General features: G+C 37.7%; 1 protein-coding gene across 3 annotated transcripts in view; it reads left to right on the top strand.

The window, feature by feature from the left end:
- Positions 1-24,071, top strand: part of USP47 (ubiquitin specific peptidase 47) — a 128,977-nt gene that overhangs the window by 11,988 nt on the left and 92,918 nt on the right. For 2 of the 3 annotated variants that reach the window (XM_066365610.1, XM_066365603.1), the window contains exon 2: positions 17,897-17,956. The exons of the other annotated variant lie outside the window; for it this stretch is intronic. In XM_066365610.1, the coding sequence (XP_066221707.1) occupies positions 17,897-17,956 (60 nt within the window). The remainder of the gene's footprint in view (positions 1-17,896; positions 17,957-24,071) is intronic. 3 annotated transcript variants of the gene reach the window in all.

The following is a 24,071-nucleotide window of genomic DNA, read 5'->3' as shown; positions in this document are numbered from 1 at the left end:
AGGCGTGGGAACAGTAAGAATTGCCTATTTTTATTTTTTGTTAATGGAGCCAAACTGAACCATATATATTGAATGTAGCCATGGATATGAACATTTTGATTTACATAAAACTGACGCTACAACCCACTTTTGAGAGATTACTATTTTTATGAAAATTACTGAGATATATGTCTTGAAGTTAGCTGATTTTAAAAAAAATTACTCTTAAAATCCTATCTAACTAGCAATATTCAGGCCTTTACAAGAAACCTTTCCTCATTCTCCTCTTTCAACCTGATTGCATTTTCCTTGGCCTGAAATCCCATGGCACTATAGTTTTTGGCATTTGAAAAATTATACCCCTTTATTATAAGTTACTTTTTACTTATATTAATGCTTTTATTAAATAAGAAGTTCTTTAAAGTTAAGATAGCCAGATTGCCTGTGTTCAAATACCAGCTTTGTGACCTTGGTCAAGTTACTTAACTTCTCAGTACTTTAGTTAAATGAGATATTAACTACCTCCTAGGGTTGTTGGGGAACATTAAAGTAATTAATACATATAAAGTGTCTCCCACATAATAAGCTCTGTAAATGTTAACTTATTATTACTGTGACTACCTTTATTCTGTTATTATCTTTGTCAGGGTTCAGAACAGGTCACCCCAAGATGTGCCTCTGTGCTATGAGGTTTGTTTTGAGCTAATGGCAACTTTAGCTGCAGGCTCAAGAGAAATTTCTGTCCTTCCCTTAACTACTATTGAATTAGGGCCCTTGACAATAATAAGGGATCAGCAGAAATAACCTCTTTTTGACTTATCTGGTAGGGCAGGGCAAACCACTAATTACCAAACATGTGCTCTCCCTGCAATGACCTTTTGAAGCCCCGAGGTGCCTTACCTTATCCCTAGCTCAAAATGTCATATATATGAACCTCTTATGCATGTGGTCTCTCTCTCATGTACGTGGGGCTTCCATATATATATGTGTGTGTTAAATTTGTTTATTTTCTCTTGCTAATCTTTTACGTATATTTGATTATTAGACTGGCCTAAAGAACCTGAGGGTAGAGGAAAATTCTTTTCTTCCCTCACACCTTTATTCTAGATTCTTCTTAGGGGCCAGTACAACATGGTTTTCATTGTTGTCTAAAAAATATTTATTGATTAAATGAAATCAAGTTATATTTCAATTATTAAATATGTTACTTGTTTGAAGTTATAGTTCTGATTATGACCTGTCAGCTAATCCTTATGTGTATAGCACAAATCCTAAACGATTGGCTTTAGGGGATTCTGTGAGAATGTAATATTTGAACTAGGTCACAAAGGGATGACTTGATTGCCAGGTTAAGAAGGAGGTCAGAGCTATTAGTTACAAGGAATAATATTTAAAACACAAACTTTGTAATGTATTTCAGAAAGAGGCAAAAGTTTAATGTAGATGGATGGGGGACCTGGAGTTGAGTGAGAGAAGTTAATTCTGGCATGTTGTATCTTAAAATTCTGGAGAATTTCTATACCTATCAGGGGTTTGGATTTTTATTATGTAGACATTAGGGGGCAAGGAAATGTTTTTTTCCCCAGAAGTAAACAGATTTTTTCATAATGTTATAAAGTTTAATTGCTGAAATTTGTTTATTGAAGCATTTTATTTACATGAATGTTTTATGTCCTGGATTAATATTGAAAATTTATATACAAATGAAAATGGAGAAAGGGGGAATTTGCTAATAATACTTTATTCTCTCACTTATTTTCTTATTCATTTGCAATCATATAATTAGGTCGTTTTTTGTTTTTAAGTATAAACTTTTTCCCATCACAGTGCACCTTAAACACATTTCTACCTATTGTTGTGCTGGCAGGATGTCATTTGGCGTAATTGTTACATATTTGAAATGAATAATATAGGCTTACTAGATAGGATACATACACTGTGGGAGGGGATCTCTGTTTGGAAGTCCTAAGCGTTTTCTCACACTTGATGCTGGAAGGGAAGTTTGCAAGTGTACTTAATGATTTTCATGGACAGCCACAGTACTAACCTTGTGATGATGTGATTCCTTTGCCTTTTCAGAGTGACGTTTGTAGCTGGTTGCTTCCCAAGTGATTTATCACCGGTCTATTTGCAGGCATTCATGTTGGTAGGAGCTATAATATAGAAAGTGATTTTCTCATGGAATACATAAACTAAATTACTAAAATTCTGTAGCACAAAAATATATTTGACAAAAAATAGGTATAATTTTGATTCATTCACATGGATGGCTGTTGTTGTGTTGGCTGTTGTCGTTTTAACATTTGACAATCTAAGGGAAAATAGGTCAGTGCCTCTGACTAAATAGTCAGGCATTGCATGTTTTAAAAATTCTTGTGGTACACGAGCGTGCTGCAGCACACTGGTTGAAAAATCACTGGTATAGAGAATTCCCTGTTTATCTCCCTTTTTTTGACAGAAGCTTGCAGGCTATATAGGTAGACCTGTGTGTGCTAGAGAGTGATGACTCTGGTGATGGGAGCAGCAGCTTCTGAGAACACCACAAGGAACATTTTTTCTGTTTGTTTTTGTTTTTGCATTTTTCTGAAGTGAGAAGTGGGGAGGCAGAGAGACAGACTCCTGCATGTGCCCAACTGGGATCCAACTGGCAAGCCCAATAGGGGGTGATGCTTTGCCCATCTGGTGCGATGCTCCATTGGAACCAGAGCCATTCTAGCATCTGAGGTGGAAGCCATGGAGCCATCCTCAGTGCCAGAGCCAACTTTGCTCCAGTGGAGCCTTTGGCTGCTGGACAGGAAGAGAGAGATAGAGAGATAGGAGAGGGGGAGGGGTGGAGAAGCAGATGGACGCTTCTCCTGTGTGCCCTGGCTGGGAATCGAACCCAGGACATCCATATGCCGGGTGAACACACTACCACTGAGCCAACTGGCCAGGGCCTGGAATGTTTTTAATTAAGGGATTTACAAAATCTTCCCAAGGATATCCCCAATGCTCCAAGTAAAATTAACTTTAATAAGTATCTAAGAGGAGCTCTTGATTTCAACCTCAGTTCCAGATTGGATTATAAAGTAGAATTTTTGTATGAATCATGAAAAAGAGGTATTGCTTTAGTAAATATAAATAAACTATGAATTTATATACATTTATTTTATAAATATAAAATGTCTACCCTCTTATGAGTCTGGGTGTTTTAATTTGATAGCCTTTAATTTTAGGTTTACATCAAGTTTTATGATATATTATTTTGTTTATTTTTAGTACTTTGAGGTAATGAAAGGAATTGGTAAAAAAATTTTAGATACCTAACAATGAAGTTTCTAATTAAGACATCTGCAAAATATTATTGCTTTAATTTTGACATTTTGAATTCATGTGTCTTGAAATATTTGCTATTACATTATTTACCATAAACATAATACAAATATAATTTTAAGAATTCTAAGAAAAATAGACATGACACAGACTGTTTCTATAGTTCATTAATATGATTTAACACTTATTATATAGTTCCTTCATTTTTAGGTGAGAAAACTATAAAGGCTGTAAAAGCTCAGTAACTTATTGAAGGTCTCAGGGAGTAGAAGAGCTATAATGAGATCTTTTTATAAAAGTCAGGTTTATTGAGATATAATTTATAGACAATAAAATTTGCCCTTTTAAAGTAGTATACAGTTTTATGAATTTTGACATATACATTGTATAACCACCGCCACAATAAAGATACAGAATTATCTCCATCACCTTAAAAACATTTTCTCATGTTCTTTGTAGTCAGCTCCTTCCTTCACATCCAGGCCCTGCAACCACTCTCATCTATTTTCTGCCCTTATATTTTTACCTTTTCCAGAATATCATGTAACTGGAATTCAAAGTATGTAGAATTTTGAGTCTGACTTCTTTCATTTGGCATAAAACTGAGATTCATCTATTTTGTTGCATTTATAAGTGGTGTTTTTATTGCTGAATGCCACAATTTGTTTATCCTTTCACCAGTTGGATGGGCATTTGAGTTTCCAGTTTTTGGTGATTCTGAATAAAGCTGCTGCAAATACTTCTGTACAGTTTTTTTGGGGTGGGCATGTCTTCATCATATGGTAAATGAGTGTTTAACTTTGTAAGAAACTGCCAAACCCTTTTCTTAAATGGCTGTACCCTTTTGCATTCCAATTATCAATGTATGAGCATTGTGGTTGCTGTATATCCTTGGTACTTGGCAATATTAGGGTTTTTTGGGGGGAGTTTTGTTTGATGATATAGAGCATCTTTTCATGTGCTTGAGCTTTTTTATTAAGCCTAATCTCGAAAACATGCCTTAGGAAAGTATTATGGTTAAAGTTTTGCTAGGCACTGATGGGAGAGAGAGAAGAAGATCTATTCTCAAGGATTTTATGATTTACATAGGAAAAATTGGTAATTGTGTAAAAGGTAGTGTGGCTCTAATTTTTGTAGGCTCTTTGAGAAAGAGGTTCACAGACTAACTGGTTTGGTTGAAAGAACAATGGTTTGGGAATTAGAAAACTCACTGGTTTGGCTTTGCCTTAGTTGCTTAATCTTTATGGGCTCTCTTGTCTGAAATGAGGGAGTAGGACCAGATAAGGTTTAGGATTTGTCCTTAAATTATAAATCTATTTGAACTTTGTTTAAAAAAAAGGGTGTTTTTTTTTTTAATTTATTGGTTTTCAGAGGGGGGGAAGGGAGAGAAAGAAAGATAAACATTGACTTGTTCCAGTTATTTATGCATTCATTGGTTGATTTTTGTATGTGCTCTGACCTGGGATCAAACCCACAACTTTGGTGTATCAGGACAATGTTTCAACCAACTTAGCTACCTGGCCAGGACTACATAAACTTTTTAGTGGTAGGTTTTTCTCTACTGTTTTTGGTAGTAGGTTTTTAAACTTTTTGAGAAGGTGTGCAATCAGAAAACAAAAGATATTTGCAGAATTTCGTATATTTGCAGAATATCCTATCTGTTGAAATTCTTATTACCCCAAAAAAGATTATCTTTTGAAATTTTAAATAATATAAATTATGTACAGTATAAATATTATAGTCAAGGATTATAGATTTCTTAAATCTATTATAAGGATAGTAACTGATAGTTCTATAATAATACCTTTTATATGATATATGATTTATAGAACATCTATATAGAACAGGGGTCCCCAAACTTTTTACACAGGGGGCCAGTTCACTGTCCCTCATTGGAGGGCCACCACATACACTGCTCCTCTCACTGACCACCAATGAAAGCAGTGCCCCTTCTGGAAGTGTGGTGGGGGCGGATAAATGGCCTCAGGGGGCTGCAGTTTGGGGACCCCGATATAGAGTGTTCTATATAGGATTATATAGAACATATAGAATCATATAGAACATCTATATGATTTATAGAACATTTTCAAGTTATTCCATTTTGATTTTCAGAAAAACTTTTTGTGGTACCCTGAGAATGTAGGTATAGGACATAGCTGAAAGAGAAAAGTAACCAGCCTCTCTTGACCTGAGATGAGAATCCTAGTCTAGATCTTTGCCTCTACAGTATATTGCTCTTTGTACTATAGTTTACTCCAATAGGAAATAAAGCCTTTAAATAGTTAATAGCAGTGCAAGGTATTCCATACTCTCCTTGTACTTTCTCAGCCCTCTCACTGACATCAGTCATTTCTATAAATACCTCTGGATCCTTTTTGTGGAGAATGGTATTCAGAAACCAAGATCTGGATGCTAGATGTGTTTATTGCTACAGGGATGTCATTACTTCTAGGTTCTCTTAATGGAAGGAGTTAGAAAATATGCATATACACATACATAAATGTGAAATCTGTTTTTATATCTATATTTCTACAAGTATTCATATATATATACTCAAATCATACAAAACCCCTTAAAAATAGGAAAATTTTTTGTCTTTTGGATTATAAGATAAAATAGGAAATGTTCACGCTTATGTTTTTACATTTACCCATAATATATTTTATACATATTATGTCTATAACAGACGAGTAGAAACCCGTTTTGCAGACAATTTTGCTACTTTTACAAATTTATGGTCATGAGTATTCTATTTAATTTTGATGTTTTTAAAAATTGTGGGCCCTGGCCGGTTGGCTCAGCGGTAGAGCGTCGGCCTAGCGTGCGGAGGACCCGGGTTCGATTCCCGGCCAGGGCACATAGGAGAAGCGCCCATTTGCTTCTCCACCCCTCCGCCGCGCCTTCCTCTCTGTCTCTCTCTTCCCCTCCCGCAGCCAAGGCTCCATTGGAGCAAAGATGGCCCGGGCGCTGGGGATGGCTCCTTGGCCTCTGCCCCAGGCGCTAGAGTGGCTCTGGTCGCAATATGGCGACGCCCAGGATGGGCAGAGTGGCTCTGGTCGCAATATGGCGACGCCCAGGATGGGCAGAGCATCGCCCCCTGGTGGGCAGAGCGTCGCCCCATGGTGGGCGTGCCGGGTGGATCCCAGTCGGGCGCATGCGGGAGTCTGTCTGACTGTCTCTCCCTGTTTCCAGCTTCAGAAAAAGGAAAAAAAAAACACAAAAAAAAACGTTAAAAAAAAAAAATTGTGGTAAAATACATTTAATGTAAAATTTACCATCTTAATTTTTAAGTGTACAGTTCAGTGATATTAAGTACATTTACATTGTTTTACTACTCACCATCATCCATTCACTGAAATCTTTTCATCTTGCAGAATAGTATCCTTAGCAATAACTTCCCATTTCCTTACCCACCCACTCCCAATCCCTGGCATTCACCATTCTACTTTCTGTCTCTTGAATTTGACAATTCATAATGCTTCTTTACGTGGAAGCATACAGTATTTGACCTTTTGTGCCAGGCTGATTTCACCTAGCATAATTTCCTCAAGGTTTATTAAGTTTGTAGCATGTACTATAAAATTGCCTTTTTAAGGCTTAATTTTTATATATGTGTGTACAAGATATATATAGGGTAACATTTTTGGAAAACTTGTAAGCTGAAATGATGTAAGTTGAATTTGACTTTGCAGCACAGATAGTGATGTAACAGGAGGTTATAGCCTTGACTAAGAGCTCATGATGTCTGCCTTTTTGTGGAAATAGCCCAAATATCATATTGAGTCAACTCTTAAGTTATTTTATACTGTAGGGTTTTGCAGTGTATGTACATCAGGACAATACTTTTAATTAGCATTTATACATTTTCATAAAATATAATAGTCATATTTCACTTTTAATACAAACTGGTTTCATAGCGTTTTTACCACTTGTGTGTAGAGAACTTCCTTTAGCCATTCCTTTAGGGTAGGTCTCTTAACAACAAATCTCTTCCTTCATTGAAAGTCTATTTCTTCTTTATTCCTGAAGAATATTTTTACTGGTTATAGAATTCTGAGATGACGATTCTTTTCTTTCAACACTTGTAAAATGTGTCGTATCTGTCTCTGTGATTTCTGAGGAGAAATCTGCTACATTTTAATTGTTTTGGCCTTACAGATAAGACTTTTCTTTCTCACTACTTTCAAAGTCTTTCCCTTTGACCGTAGTTTTCAAGGAGTTTGATTATGTGTCTTGGCAGGGATTTCTTTGGGTTTATTCTCTTGGGGTTCACTGATCTTTTAAATATATAGTTTTATGTCTTGTCAAATTTGAGAAGTTTTTATCCATTATTTTCTATTTCTTTATTTTATTCATTTTAGAGAGGAGAGAGAGAGGGAGAGAGAGAGAGAGAGAGAGAGAGAGAGGCAGGGGGGAGGAGCTGGAAGCATCAACTCCCATATGTGCCTTGACCAGGCAAGCTCAGGGTTTCGAACCAGCGACCTCAGCATTTCCAGGTCGACGCTTTATCCACTGCACCACCACAGGTCAGGCTATCCATTATTTTCTTGAGTGCTTTTCAGACCTGCCCTCTTTCTCCTTTCCTTCCAGGACTTAGATGACACAAATATTCCATCTTTTTTTTTATAACACAGCTGCTTAAGACTGATCTTTTTATAGTTTTATAGGTGCTTGAGATAGGTTTTTATTTTTTTAAGGTTTTTTTTCTTGATTGTTTAGTTGAAGATTTTTGTTATCTTTAGGGTCACTGATTCTTTCCCCTGCCATCTTCTTTCTGCCATTGTGCCCATCTAGTGAGTTTTAATTTTGGTTATTGTATTTTAGCTGGTGTTTTTGCTGAGACTTTTGTTGTTTTCACTTATTTCATGTGTGTTCATAATTGCTTGTTGGGTGTTTTTATGATGACCACTTTAAAATCTTTGTCAGATAATTTTAATATTTGTGTCATCTTTGTGTTGGCATCTGTTGATTGTCTTTTCTTATCCAAGTTGAGATTTTCTTTGTTCTTGGTCTGACAAGTGATTTTTTATTATATCCTGGACATTTTGGGTATTATATATATTATGAGACTCTGGGTCTTATTTAAATCTCCTGTTTTAACAGACCCCCCCCCCCACCTGATACCATGCTAACAAGGAAAAGATGGCACTCCCTTGTTACTTGGAGATCGGGTGGGAGTCCAGGTTCCTCATCCTACCTTTATTTACAGTCTGGGTTGAGAGGGGTGCCTTATTACTGCTGATTGAGGTTGAAGTTCATGCTCCCATTAAGCTTCTGTGGACACCTGCTTGGTTGGGAGGGTGTGGGACACTTTGTTATCCCCATATGGCCTCCAGTGATAGAAGTAAGGAGGCTCTCCTTACCACTCAGTTGTGGGGAAGGTCATCACTGCCCACTAGGTGTTCTCTGACATCACCCTGGGGAGAGTGGGGGGAAGGGAGTGCCTTGTTACATACAGACAGCCAAATTTGGAAATCTAGGCTTCTCTCAGACTTTAATGATAGTCATGTGGGCAGGGAGACAGTTTTTTTCCGTGGTGTTTGGCTGTGGTATAGTGTGGTTAGTATCTGAAAGTTTTCTGTATTATAAAGCTATCTTTTTTCTGTTCCTTTTGCTAGAGAAGGGCAATCCTTTCTTAATTTTTAATTTTTTTTTTAATTTTTAGAGTGAGAGAGACAGGACGGAAGAGAGATGAGAGACATCAACTTGTAGTTACAGAACTTAAGTTGTTCATTGATTGCTTCTTATATGTTCTTTGACGGGGGAAGAGAGGGCCCCAGCTAAGCCAGTGACCCTTTTCTCAAGCAGCTTCCTTAGGCTTGAAGCTAGCGGCCTCATGCTCAAGCTGGTGACCTCAGGCTTTCAAACTTGGGTCCTCAGCATCCCAGGTCAATACTCTGTTCACTGCGCCACCACCTGGTCAGACAAGTGCTAGATAGTTTAAAGAATAGAATATTGTGTGTGGCTCTAAGACTATTAGTGACAATAATTCTTTTTTAACCGCTATCTAAATGAATGGTGTTTTCTTTTAAATTTCATTTTAAGAGACTTTTGACCTTTTTTATGCCCTGTATTTTTCCAAGTATATATTAATAGAAGTAGAGGAATCCTAGAAGTTGAAATTTGTGATATCTTTAGTGTTTTTAATTATATTTTAATGTAGTAACCTCAGCTTATCTAAAATCTGTATGTTACTATCAGTTAACATATAAACCTGATCTTGATTATGTTACTTTTTATTGTTTGTTTTCTGTAGATACACCATTCTGCATGCTGTACACACTAAGAATGTAGTCCTTGACTTCTCCCCAGATTTTTTCCTGTGTACTGCTGCCTAGGAAAGTTGCTTTAATTTTCTTACTGTGCACTTAGTTGTTTTTTCTTTTTTGACCTAGTAAGAGTGGGCTTACATTTACAATTTTTTTTTCTTTTCTTTTTTTTTCTGAAGCTGAAAACAGGGAGAGATAGACAGACTCCCGCATGTGCCCGACCGGGATCCACCCCCCCCCACGCCCATCAGGGGGCGACGCTCTGCCCCTCGGGGGGGTTGCTCTGTTGCGACCAGAGCCACTCTAGCACCTGGGGCAGAAGCCAAGGAGCCATCCCCAGCGCCTGGGCCATCTTTGCTCCAATGGAGCCTCGCTGCGGGAGGGGAAGAGAGAGACAGAGAGGAAGGAGAGGGGGAGGGGTGGATAAGCAGATGGGCGCTTCTCCTGTGTGCCCTGGCTGGGAATCAAACCCAGAACTTCTGCACGCCAGGCCGACGCTCTACCACTGAGCCAACCGACCAGGGCCCATTTACAATTTTTTATTTTATATATGTTAACTAAATTTGCATGTTTCTTTTTTGTGTGACTTACATCTAAATTGTAAAAACAAATACATGTGCAATATCAAACATTTGGAAGTTCCAGAAAATCATAAAGAGAAAAAAAATCACCTCTAATTCTATCCTTGAAAGACCATACTGTTAACATTTTGATATAGTTTTTTTATTCTGTACATGTTTCCTTCTCCTCAATATAGACTTTTTTTTAAAGGCCACTATGTTTTTAGTCTTGTAATGCTAGTCTTATTTCTTAGCAACATACAGTAAATATTTTCTCTTGTCAATAAATGTTACATAGCATTTTTAAGGGCTGCATGGTACTCCACTGCATATATTTGCTTATTGCATTGTCCCTCTACAGTGTTGACGAGAATTAGAGACTAGTGTGTAGCCTTGTTTTGTTTCTATTCTTTTTTTTTGTTTTTGTTTTTTGTTTGTATTTTTCTGAAGCTGGAAACGGGGAGAGACAGTCAGACAGACTCCTGGATGCGCCCGACCGGGATCCACGGGGCATGCCCACCAGGGGCGATGCTCTGCCCCTCCGGGGCGTCGCTCTGCCGCGACCAGAGCCACTCTAGCGCCTGGGGCAGAGGCCAAGGAGCCATCCCTAGCGCTCGGGCCATCTTTGCTCCAATGGAGCCTCGCTGCGGGAGGGGAAGAGAGAGAGAGAGAGAAAGGAGGGGGGGGGGGAGGGGTGGAGAAGCAGATGGGCGCTTCTCCTATGTGCCCTGGCCGGGAATCGAACCTGGGTCCCCCGCACGCCAGGCCACTCTACCGCTGAGCCAACCGGCCAGGGCCTTGTTTCTATTCTTAAAGTGTATATTTATTCTAAAAGTGAGAGGTTTCAGCATTTTATTATGTTTGTAAAAGTTGTAAAATTTAGCCCTGGCCGGTTAGCTCAGTCAGTTAATTAAGATTGTTGTCATGAAACAATAGGGTTGTGGGTTCTGTCTCTGGTCAAGGCACAAATTGAAGCAACCAATGAGTGTACAACTGAGTAGAACAACAAATGAATGCTTTTCTTCCTCCTCCACTCTCTCTCCCTTCCTTTCTCTGTCTCTAAAAAAAAGAAAACAAAAATTAAGCCCTGGCTAGATAGCACAATTGGTTGGAGTGTTGTCTAGGAGCATGGAAGTTGCCAGTTGGATTCCCCGGTCAGGACACATACAGAAGCAGCTCCGTGTTCTTGTCTCTCTCTCCCAGCCCCTCTCTCAAAAAAAGAAGGGGAAAAAATGTAAAATTTTGTAGATACGCTTTATCAAGTTAAAGAAATACCTTTTTTATTTTGTTACGTGTTATCATGAAAAAGGTGTTCATGAAGTTACCATGAAAACTAGTCATGAAAAAATGTTTAATTTTTTTCAAATGCTGTTTTTGTATTTTATGTAGTGATATGATTTTCTCTCTTACTCGGTTAATGTGTTGCATTATACGAATTAATTTTTCCAATGTTAAATGAGCCTGGTTATAATCATTTATGCTTTAATACATTGATGGATTCAGTTTTCAAATTTTTTGTTTCAGATATTTTGCAGTTGTTTTCCTATGTAGTATTGGTTTATAACTTTCTTTCCTTTTTTTTTTCTTTTAGTTTTTTGTTTCTTTGTTTTTAGTTTTTTGCGGTTTAATATCATATATTAGCCTTATAATGTGATTTGGGAACATTCCTTGTGTTCTGTAACTGTCAACAATTTTTGTAAAACTTGAATGGTTTATCATTGGTATTGGTAAAATCTTTAGAAAAATCATCTAGGCCTGGATTTTTCTGTTGTTGAAAGATTTTTAACTACTAATTCAGTTTGTTTAATGACTTTAGGACAATTGAGGTTTTCTTTTCCTTTGTTTGATAAATCATATTTTTTCTGGGAGTTTATCCATTTCATTATGTTTTCAAATATATTGTCATAAATTTGCTTGTGACATTCTTTTATATGTTTTTGTTGTTATAGATATAATTATATTCCCTTTTCATAATATTTTTGTTCCTTTTTGGGGGATTGGTCTTACCAGTGGTTTGTTATTTAGGTTTTTGTTAATAGAAGCAGCTTTTTGCTTTGATAATTTTCTTCATAGTATTTTTGCTTTCTATGTCATTAATTTCTACTTTTACTTTTTTATTTCTTCTATTGCTTTATCAATGGGGTACAAAGTTTGTTGTTTTGTTTTCTGCCTCTGGGGACCAGCTACAGCTCCAAAAACCATTAACAGCAGAGAACTATTGTTTTAGTTTTAGGTTTTTAGAGATCTTTCAGAGTTTGACAGATCACTGTTCATCTTACCTTGCCCTATTCTGATGCAGGTTCACTTATTCTGCTGGGAAACTCCTTGCTTTTCTCCCAGTATGAGTTTTGAGATAAAATACTTTTATTTGGCTCTAAATATTTTCTAATATCCATTATTATTTCTTCTTTGACCCATAATTTAGTGTTTCCTAATTTTGTAGTTATATATGAAGTTTCTAGTCATCTTTTTGTCATTTATAGTTAATTTACTTGTATTATAATGAGAGAGTGTGTTGTGTTCACCAATTTTTTAAATTTGTTGAGACTTGCTTTATAGTAAAGACCAATATCAGGTTAGTTTTTATAAATGTTCTTTGTGTGCTTTAAAAAGGATATATACACATAATTGCAGTTGTTAAGTAGTCTTTTCATGTACCCATTAGATGTCTTGTTAATTTTGATGTCTCTTTCTTCTGTATCTTTGTTGAATTTGGTGTTACTCTTAATTTTGACCATTTTGACAGATGTGTGGTAATATCTCATTGTGGTTTTAATTTGCATTTCCCTATTGGCTAGTGATACTAAACGTCTTTTCATGTGCTTATTGAACACATGAATCTGTTATGTTCTTCATTGAAATATCTTTCATGATTTTTGCCTATGTCCTAATTGCATTGTTTACTTTTTTTTTAAAATATTTTATTTATTGATTTTTAGAGAGAGGGGAGAGAGAGAGAGAGATTGAAAGGGGAGGAGCAGGAAGCATCAACTCCCATATGTTCCTTGACCAGGCAAGCCCAGGGTTTTGAACCGGCAACCTCAGTGTTCCAGGTTGACGCTTTATCCCACTGCGCCACCACAGGCGCATTGTTTACTTTTTTATTGCTAGGTTTTAAAGAGTTCTTTCGGTATTCTAGGTACTAGTCCTTTTGTTCACTATGTGGTTTGAAATATTTTGTCTCAGTCCATAGCTTGTCTTTTCATCCTTAACAGGGTCTTCGCAAAGTATTCATTTTTACTTTTTTTTTTTAATAATTTTATTTTTAATGGGGCGACATCAATAAATCAGGATACATATATTCAAAGATAACAACTCCAGGTTATCTTGTCGTTCACTTATGTTGCATACCCATCACCCAAAGTCAGATTGTCCTCTGTCACCTTCTATCTAGTTTTCTTTGTGCCCCTCCCCCTTTCCCCCTCCCTCTCCCCCCTCGCCCGTAACCACCACACTCTTATCAGTGTCTCTTAGTTTCACTTTTATGTCCCACCTACGTATGGAATAATGCAGTTCCTGGTTTTTTCTGATTTACTTATTTCACTTTGTATAATGTTATCAAGATCCCGCCATTTTGCTGTAAATGATCCGATGTCATCATTTCTTATGGCTGAGTAGTATTCCATAGTGTATATGTGCCACGTCTTCTTTATCCAGTCATTTATTGATGGGCTTTTTGGTTGTTTCCATGTCCTGACCACTGTGAACAATGCTGCAATGAACATGGGGCTGCATGTGTCTTTACGTATCAATGTTTCTGAGTTTTGGGGGTATATACCCAGTAGAGGGATTGCTGGGTCATAAAGTAGTTCTATTTTCAGTTTTTTGATGAATCACCATACTTTCTTCCATAATGGTTGCACTACTTTACATTCCCACCAACAGTGTATGAGGGTTCCTTTTTCTCCACAGCCTCTCCAACATTTGCTATTACCTGTCTTGTTAATAATAGCTAATCTAACAGGTGTGAGGTGGTATCTCATTGCAGTTTTGATTTGCATTATCTAATAACTAAAGAAGATGAGCATCTTTTCATATATCTGTTGGCCATTTGTATTTCTTCCTGGGAGAAGTGTCTGTTCATGTCCTCTTCCCATTTTTTTATTGGATTGTTTGTTTGTTTGTTGTTGAGTTTTATGAGTTCTTTGTATATTTTGGATATTAGGCCCTTATCTGAGCTGTTGTTTGAAAATATCATTTCCCATTTAGTTGGCTGTCTTTTTATTTTGTTATCCGTTTCTTTTGCTGAGCAAAAACTTCTTAGTCTGATGTAGTCCCACTCATTAATTTTTGCCCTCACTTCTCCTGCCATTGGAGTCAAATTCATAAAATGCTTTTTAAAACCCAGGTCCACGAGTTTAGTACCTATGTCTTCTTCTATGCACTTAATTGTTTCAGGTCTTATGTTTAGATCTTTTTTTTTTTTTTTGTATTTTTCTGAAGCTGGAAATGGGGAGAGACAGTCAGACAGACTCCCACATGTGCCCGACCGGAATCCACCCGGCACGCCCACCAGGGGCGATGCTCTGCCCACCAGGGGGCGATGCTCTGCCCCTCTGGGGTGTCTCTCTGCCTCAACCAGAGCCACTCTAGCGCCTGGGGCAGAGGCCAAGGAGCCATCCCCAGCGCCCAGGCCATCTTTGCTCTAATGGAGCCTTGGCTGCGGGAGGGGAAGAGAGAGACAGAGAGGAAGGAGGGGGGGGGGTGGAGAAGCAAATGGGCGCTTCTCCTATGTGCCCTGGCCGGCAATCGAACCCGGGTCCCCCGCACGCCAGGCCGACGCTCTACCGCTGAGCCAACCGGCCAGGGAATGCTTAGATCTTTGATCCATTTTGAGTTAATTTTAGTACAGGGGGACAGACTGTAGTCCAGTTTCATTCTTTTGCATGTGGCTTTCCAGTTTTCCCAGCACCATTTATTGAAGAGGCTTTCTTTTCTCCATTGTGTGTTCTTGGCCCCTTTATCAAAAATTATTTGACTATATATATGTGGTTTTATTTCTGGGTTTTCTATTCTGTTCCATTGGTCTGAGTGTCTATTTTTCTGCCAATACCATGCTGTTTTGATTGTCGTGGCCCTATAACATAGTTTGAAGTCAGGTATTGTAATGCCCCCAGCTTCATTTTTTTTCTTTAGGATTGCTTTGGCTATTCGGGGTTTTTTATAGTTCCATATAAATCTGATGATTTTTTGCTCCATTTCTTTAAAAAATGTCATTGGAATTTTGATGGGAATTGCTCATTTTTACTTTTGATGAAGTCTAGTTTATTTATTTCTTGTTTTAAAGATCATGCTGTTGATTTTAAGTCTGAGAACTCTGCCTAGCCTTAGCTCTGGAGGATTCTCCCCTTTTTTCCTAATAACTTTATATATAGTTTTATATTTTTTTAAAAAGTCTATCTTTCGTCCATTGAGTTCCTTTTGTATTTAGTCAGAAATCAGTTGGGCATATTTGTGTGGAGATCTGTTGTTTTTCATTGATTTGTATATCTTTCCCTCTTACCAATGCCACATGATCTTGAATGTTGAAGGTATATATAAGTCTTGAAATTGGAGTCTTCTCACTTTATCCTTTTAGCTATTTTAGTTCCTTTGCCTTTTCATTTAAGTTTTAGAATAATCTTGCCTGTACCTTCAAAAATTTTTGCTGCAATTGTGATAGGCCTTGTATATCTTTTTGGGAAGAATTGACATCTATACTAGGTTGAGTCTTCCAGTGTAAAAACATATTATGTTTCTCTATGTATTTAGATTTTTTGTTATCCCATTGTGATCAGAGAACATAGTCTTTATGATCATTTCAGTCCTTTTAAATTTGTTGAAGTTTGTTTTATGGTCAGGATGTGGTCTGTCTTGATTATTTGTTCCATGAGCATTTGAAGAGAATGTATGTTTGGTCCTTGTTTGTTGGAATGTTTTAAATTTTGATTAGATCCTGTTGGTTGATGGTATTGTTGGGTTTTTCTGTGCCCTTACTGATATTCCTCACATAGTTTCTTCACATTCATATGCTGATAAATACTCAGCTGAGCTCTCAAAAGAAGATCACTCTACAGATCTCTGGAGCTTGCTATTTGTGCAGCTTTCTTCTCTCCAGTACTCTGCCCTCTAAATTCTAGCTGAGTTGGCCCCCTTGAACTCATCTCTTGAACTTAGGGAGATTGCTGGACTCTACCAGGCTTCTCCCTCCCAGCTTGGAAGGTGGCTTATCTTGTTTGTTTCTTTCTCAGGGATAACTGTCCTGTGTTGCTTGCTGTTCAATATTTGAAAACTATTGCTTTATGTATTTTATCTAAATTTTTAGTTATTTAAGGTTGGAGGTAGAATCCAGTCTGTTATTTCATCTTGGTTCATAGTGGACTTTTTTCTAGATCGACAATTGTTGGGACAATAAGTTTGTGATCTGTATTTTCTGGTTTTGCTCACTTTGTTAAAGATGGCTGCTGTTCATGTGATGATGCTCTCACGTGTACAGCTAATTACCTTCTTGCTTGGGAAGGGGCTTGGTTATGCTAATGTGTGCTGGGGGAGGGCTTTTGCACCAAAAGGTTTTAAAAGGAGGATCTAGGAGGCCATTTTGAAAGAGAGACCACGTTGTTGGAGAGGAGAGAGTGACATGGTGGTAGAGGAGGCAGGCAGCCAAGATGGAGGCCTGCAGAGAGGAGGAGATGGGGAACAGAGGTGAATAAGGCTGGTGGGGCCTTTGATTTTAGAAAAAACCGGAAAGATTCTCCTGGTTGTGGAACAGGAGAACATGTGAGTGGGTTTTGGTGTCCCATGTGTTTGTTTTTACTCATTGGCGGTACTAGTCTAGAATAAAGGAAAATGGCCCACCAGTTCTTGGCTCTGCAGTTTCATTACAGTCTGTCCAGATCAAATGCGAACCTGCAGGGGCCAGGCGGCTGTGATGGTGGCTGCGGCTACTGGCCTTACAACAATAAATAAGTAAAATATAAACAAATGTATTAGGTAGTTATAAGTACTATGTGGAAACCTGAAGCAAGGAAGAGAAATGAATACCAAGAGGATTGTACTTTTATTTAAGATGGTGAGAGAAGGACTAGATGGAGAAATTGACTATTATTCTGATTATCTTGTATTATATAACAGTATGCTCCCGAATTCAGTGAATTTTGCTCACAGATGTTAATTTAAACAAAGTTGGATGAGGGCAGTTTGCTTCTGCTCTGCTAGGCGTCAGCTGGAGCAGCCGAAAGGCTGGGGCTGGAATCATCTGATACTTGCTCTCACACATGTATGGTGGCTGATGCTGGTTGCCAGCTATGATCTCACTTAGGCTGTAGCTGAAACATCTACAAATGACCTGTCCATGTGGTTACTTGGCTCCCTCCCACACAGCATAGTGGCCAGGTTTTCATCACTAGTTGAGATGATGATAACTAAATTTATTGTGGTAAAAATACAATATTGTATATCAATTATATCAATAAAACTGGGGAAAATATGTGACTTAGAACATTTGATTTATATACAGTTCTTAAGTTACTACTTTTTGTTAAAATGTGGTTGTTTTTTATGTCAGTATTATTCTTTATAACTATAGCACAGATTTTCAGTAACCTAATGAGAATAATTGAGGCCTAAGATAAAAATTATAAATGTAAGTTATGAATACAATTCTAGATGATATAATAATACTTTACTACATACTTTTGCAAGAAAAAAATGTCCAAGTTAATTGTTCTCATTTTACTGTCTTATCTCTGTATTTTAAAACAATGATTTGTAATTCGTTTTGTTCTTTGTATACTATAGGATGTGTTTTGGAGATGCAGACAAAATATCTTTGATGAAATGAAGAAGAAATTTTTACAGGTAGACTGCTGATGTAATTGCTTTAGTTTGATAATCAGCAGAGCAAGTAACAGCATGTTAGTATTTTTATTTAATAACACGGCATGTATTAAGTTTTATGCTTGTTTGACAATTTCATTTCTACCCAATTTTAATAAGAAAGTTACCTTAAATGAATATGTGTCTGGGCCCTGGCCCGTTGGCTCAGCGGTAGAGCGTCGGCCTGGCGTGCGGGGGACCCGGGATCGATTCCCGGCCAGGGCACATAGGAGAAGCGCCCATTTGCTTCTCTACCCCCACCCCCTCCTTCCTCTCTGTCTCTCTCTTCCCCTCCCGCAGCCAAGGCTCCATTGGAGCAAAGATGGCCCGGGCGCTGGGGATGGCTCCTTGGCCTCTGCCCCAGGCGCTAGAGTGGCTCTGGTCGCTGCAGAGCGACGCCCCGGAGGGGCAGAGCATCGCCCCCTGGTGGGCAGAGCGTCGCCCCTGGTGGGCGTGCTGGGTGGATTCCGGTCAGGCATATGCGGGAGTCTGTCTGACTGTCTCTCCCCATTTCCAGCTTCAGAAAAATACAAAGAAAAAAAAAATGAATATGTGTCTGATAGTCCCTTGTTTTTTTACAAGTGAATGAGGGGGAACCCTTTGTTTTGACTTTCAGGTATATTAGTTGTCTGTTTCTTTTATAGACATTTTTATTTTCTGAAATATTAATAGTTCTGGGAAATTAATCATTTAATAATGTACCGAGTCAAAATCCAGAAATCTCATTTGAAGAATTAAGTAAAACAAAACTTCTGGCAGTCTATTATACACTACCACCCTAAGCTTTCCTGTGCTGTATCATCTCATTCTAACCTTTACTTAATACCTCATTTTCTCAGGTCCCTTTAGCTCCAAGTTTTTTTCCCAGTGTTCTTCCTTTAGTCTCTCCTGCCCTCTCCACGTTACTTGTGGCAAACGACCGCTTAGAAACAGATCACATTACATTCGAGTTTGCTGAGAGGGTTGGAGTGGAGTGGAAAGAGGAACTTAAAAATAAAATAATCTTTTTCCCCATATAAGCTAGGATCCCCATCATTGCCCCAGGAATTGTTACTTGTTGAAGTAAAAATAAAGTCTGAATGAGGCCTATAAATTTAATAAATTTCAATCAGCAAAAAGTATTCACACCAGCAATTCATTTTTAACGCATTACAGTGTATTAAACATGAACTGTGGCTCTCTGGAAGGGTATTGTGTTAAGGTCTAATTTATTAGCTCGTAGCAGCTCCTATATCAAGATATAGATCGCTTGGACTTACATGTGTATGTGTTTGTGTATTTTTAAGTTTGCAACCATAATACTATTCTTTGTAATGACATTAAAAGGAAGAAAGTTTTTAGAGCAAATGAACTGTCTATTAAATTTGTGGGTAAAAAGTTTCCTTCTTAATGTTTTAAAATTCTTGGCCTGACCTGTGGTGGTGCAGTGGATAAAGCGTCGACCTGGAAATGCTGAGGTCGCCGGTTCGAAACCCTGGGCTTGCCCGGTCAAGGCACATATGGGAGTTGATGCTTCCAGCTCCTCCCCCTTCTCTTTCTCTGTTTCTCTCTCTCCCTCTCTCTTTCCTCTCTAAAAAAAAAAAAAAAAATGTTTTAAAATTCTTAATTCTCTTAGAAAAATCTGAACCTTGATAACTGAATTTTATAAGATATTGTTTTCTACATGTTAATGCCTTTCTGAATATATACCATGAATTATACGCCTTGTTTTCTGTTTTTTTAATAAGAAACACTGAGGAAGTATTTTTTATGAAACAAAAATTATAATGTTGCCCTGGCTGGTTGGCTCAGTGGTAGAGCGTCGGCCTGGCGTGCATGAGTCCCGGGTTCAATTCCTGGCCAGGGCATATAGGAGAAGCGCCCATCTGCTTCTCCACCCCTCCCCCTCTCCTTCCTCTCTGTCTCTCTCTTCCCCTCCCGCAGCGGAGGCTCCATTGGAGCAAAAGATGGCCTGGGCGCTGGGGATGGCTCCTTGGCCTCTGCCCCAGGCGCTAGAGTGGCCCTGGTCGCGACAGAGCGACCCCACGGATAGGCAGAGCATCACCCCCTGGTGGGCGTGCCAGGTGGATCCTGTTCGGGCGCATGCTGGAGTCTGACTGCCTTCCCGTTTCCAGCTTCAGAAAAAAAAAAAAAAAAAAAAAAAAAATTATAATGTTAACTAAAGAGAACTCAGATTTGAAATTAGAACTATTAGAAATGCCAAGAAAAAGTGCCAAAAATAACTCAAAAGCCAAACATGCCTTTAGCAGTCATATTTTCAATTAAAAATCCCAATATTTTTTGCCTTTTGTAAATAAGACTGTGATTTTATTATTTTTCATTTGATTTTTCAAGGACTCTTTCTTCAGACTTTACTAGGATATCTAGCTTTGTTTCTGCACTTGCTTAGCATATGAACTGTTAATATCTATTGACTTTCCCCTTATTCTCACAAGTGTAATATTGCTATGAGTTGTTAATAAAATAAGTAGTTTTATGCTTTACACCTTTTTTTTTGTACTTGGCTAGATTTTCTGTGCAGAAAACTTTATGCCTTTCAAATAGCTCAGCTAAGATATATAAAATATTTTCCCTAGTAGAGCATGCTTTAGACTTGTTTAAAACTGCATTTTCTTTCTTACCTGTCATCTCTTATTCATCATAGGACTCTTTTAACTCAAAAATAATGCTCCCTTTCATAAATTACATTTTGTCCTCAAATATCTTACCTTAATGTTGAGTGCAATACTTATACGGGGACATCCTCCTCCCTAACCCTCTTAACACCTTCCCAACTAGAGCTCGCTTGTGCTTGAATTTAGGTGTGTTTTTCTTACTATTGCTATGGAACAGCATACCCCAAAATTTAGTACTTGAAAACAGCTAGTTTATTTGCTTACAATTCTGTGAGATTGGCTTTGGGCAAAGGCTCAGCTGGTCCGTTGTTTGGCTCCACATGGCATCATCTGGGATCATTACTTGGCTGCATTTGGTTGGTGGCTAGCTTTAGATGGAATATGCAAGAAGGCATTTTTCTCATATCAGGCATCACAGTGCTCCACTAGAATGGCCACTTTCTGCATGGATTGTTAGGGCTTCCTCACAGCATGGTTGTCCCAGGGTAACTGCATTATAAGAGGGAATGTTCCAAGATGTGCAAAAGCAGAACTTGCTGATTTCTTAAGGTCCCACACAGTATCACTTCGGTCACATTCTGTTGGTCCCAGCTGGTTATAAGGCCAACCCATGTTTATGGGAAGAGGAATAAAAGAGTGGCAAAGAATTTTTAGCTATCTTTTAATTTACCTCGATGATAATTGCTTTTTTTTCATTGAGCTTAAGTAGGATCAATTAGGGGCAGAACTCCAAAGAAATAAAGAAAGATAGCTACTTTGTTTTCCCAATTCTACCAAGTACCTTTTAACATTTATTATTATTTTTTCTACATTTAAATGTTTTGGAAATCTGCATGTTTAATATAACATTGTAGAGTTGGTTTTTTCTTTGAAATGCTGTTACAAAATTATTGGTACACCTTACTGACTGTATCTTTTAATTGAAAAACATTTTAATTCATTTTCAAATTGGGAGGTTGGAGTTAGGGAGGACAGAGAATTCACCTCAGTGTGATTAGTGCTGGCAATAGTGGTATCAGAAATTTGGATGCAGTCCATAGATGATAACCACATATTAAATTAGATTAGAAATAAAGAATGAACCAGAAGATTGGGCTTTAAAGAGGAGCAGAGATTTTTGTTTGTTTAAATTATTCTAGAATTTAACCCTTTAAGTAGTGAGTTTTTTTCATGTTCGCTAACACCCGGGAGTGAGTTTTTTTTTCAAAAAATGAAATTAGTTACAGTTACAGTTTTATAAACTTAATTAAAATCATGTTTTATAACCAATTTATGGAAACAAGAAGAACATACATTTGCCTTTTTTTTAATGTTGCCTTACACATGTACGATCGAACTCTGTATGGCCAGGAGGCACTAGGATGTATATGAATGTTCATATTACTCAAAGGGTTTTAAGAGTAAAATGTGATTGACTCAAGAATTCTGCTTATAGAAATTTTAAGAAAACAGAAAAGTGCACAAAGTGTTAGGGAAGATATTCATCACAAAATTATCTCTAAAGTGTAATAAATCCTAGGCTAAGAGTCAGAATAGAATTAATGAATCAGATTATACCTCACAGAAATTAGGGTATATTTCAAAATGAGTATGAAGCTATAAAATATCCCCTAATTTTTATGAGCAGTGTATTATTCCATGTAATAATATATTGTTCAACTATTATAATGAGTTTAAAAGGTTTGATGGGGTAAAATTACATGGTATGTTATAAGTAAAGAAAAATGTTTAAAACAGCATATCAGGTCTACAGGAAAGTTCTGTCTGTTTCTATCACAAGTTTCGACACGTAAGCACATGTTTATTTGGCGCATGTGTGCCTCTCTATTTTTATCACTTAATGTATACATATTGACGTAGCAAATTAAAACAAAGTTGATTCACGTTAGTCTTATGTGTGAAGCAATAGTGTACCCATGGCTACTGATAAAGTTCATTTATGCCATTGTATTGTATACGAATTTCAACAAGGAAGAAATGCTACAGAAGCATGTAGAAATTTATTGAAAGTGTTTGGTGAAGGTACAGTTTCTGATAGGACATGCAGAAGATGGTTCGAAAAATTCGAAACAGGTGATTTCGACCTTTCTGATAAGCCACGTTCTGGGCAACCATCTTTGATCGATGATGATGTTGTTAAGACCATGTTGGAGCAAGATCCTTTTCTGACAACATCAGAGGTCGCAGAAAGGCTTAATTCAGCTCAGCAAACCATTTCGGACCATATTCGGAAGATAGGATTGGTGTGGAAATATTCAAGATGGGTGCCACATGAATTAAGTCAGAAGAATTTGGATGATCGAGTCGTCATATGCACATCTCTGCTTGCTTGGAACAAAATCGAGCCCTTCTTGAACCAGATGATAACTGGGGATGAAAAGTGGATTTCCTACGAAAACATCGTAAGGAAAAGGGCATATTGTGAACCCGGAAAACCCAGCCCTTCCACCTCTAAACCAAATGTGACTCTGAATAAGAGAATGTTGTGTATATGGTGGGACATTCGAGGACCAATACATTATGAGCTTTTAAAACCGAACGAAAAGCTCAATTCGGAGAAGTATTGTCAGCAACTGGATAATTTAAAGACAGCAGTCCAAGAAAAGAGGCCGGCGATGTTCAATAGGAAGAACATCATACTGCATCATGATAATGCCAGGCCACATGCTGCTTTGGGGACTCATCAAAAAATTGCAGAAGTAGGCTGGGAAATTCTGTTGCATCCACCATATTCCCCGGACTTAGCACCCTCTGACTATCACTTGTTTTTGTCCTTACAAAATTTTTTGAAGGGCAAAAAATTCAAAAATGAAGAAGATATCAAACAAGCACTGGTTCAATTTTTCGCATCAAAGGATAAAACATTTTTCAAAAATGGGATATACAAATTGCCCTCAAGCTGGCAAGAAATCATTAATAATAATGGCAATTATATTATTTAATAAAGTTTATTGACAATAAGAAAAATTTGTATTTTGTTTTAATCAAAAAACGGACAGAACTTTCCGGTAGACCGTATATATATATTTCCTAACCCAGTGTTTAGAATGTTTATGTGTGTGCGTGCGTGCGTATAGGAAAACTATTTGGAAGGATATACACCAAAATGTTAATATATGGTTATCTCTGTGTTATGGGATTACAGGTGATTTTCACTTTTTTCTTTATATTTTGCAATTTTTTAAAAAGAAATGCACAGAGAAGAAAGCTTTTGCCATTTAAAAAAGAATAAAAGGCACACATGGAATTAAATTTGTGTTTACTGTTGTACATTTAAATCTTCAAATGAGGTTTAGTTGGTGATCATTTCCCCACTTTTTTTTTTTTTTAAGTGAGAGGCGGGGAAGCAGAGACAGACTCCTGCATGCACCACAACTGGGATCCACCCAGCAAGCCCCCTACCAGGCAATGCTCTGTCCATCTGGGCTGCTGTTCCATTGCTCAGCAACTGAGCTATTTTAGTGCCTGAGGCAAGGCTATGG

Source organism: Saccopteryx leptura, chromosome 1 (assembly GCF_036850995.1).
Source record: "Saccopteryx leptura isolate mSacLep1 chromosome 1, mSacLep1_pri_phased_curated, whole genome shotgun sequence".
NCBI classification, from domain to species: Eukaryota; Metazoa; Chordata; class Mammalia; order Chiroptera; family Emballonuridae; genus Saccopteryx; species Saccopteryx leptura.
Note: the sequence above shows the minus strand (reverse complement) of the source record. Positions and strands in the feature narration are given on the sequence as shown.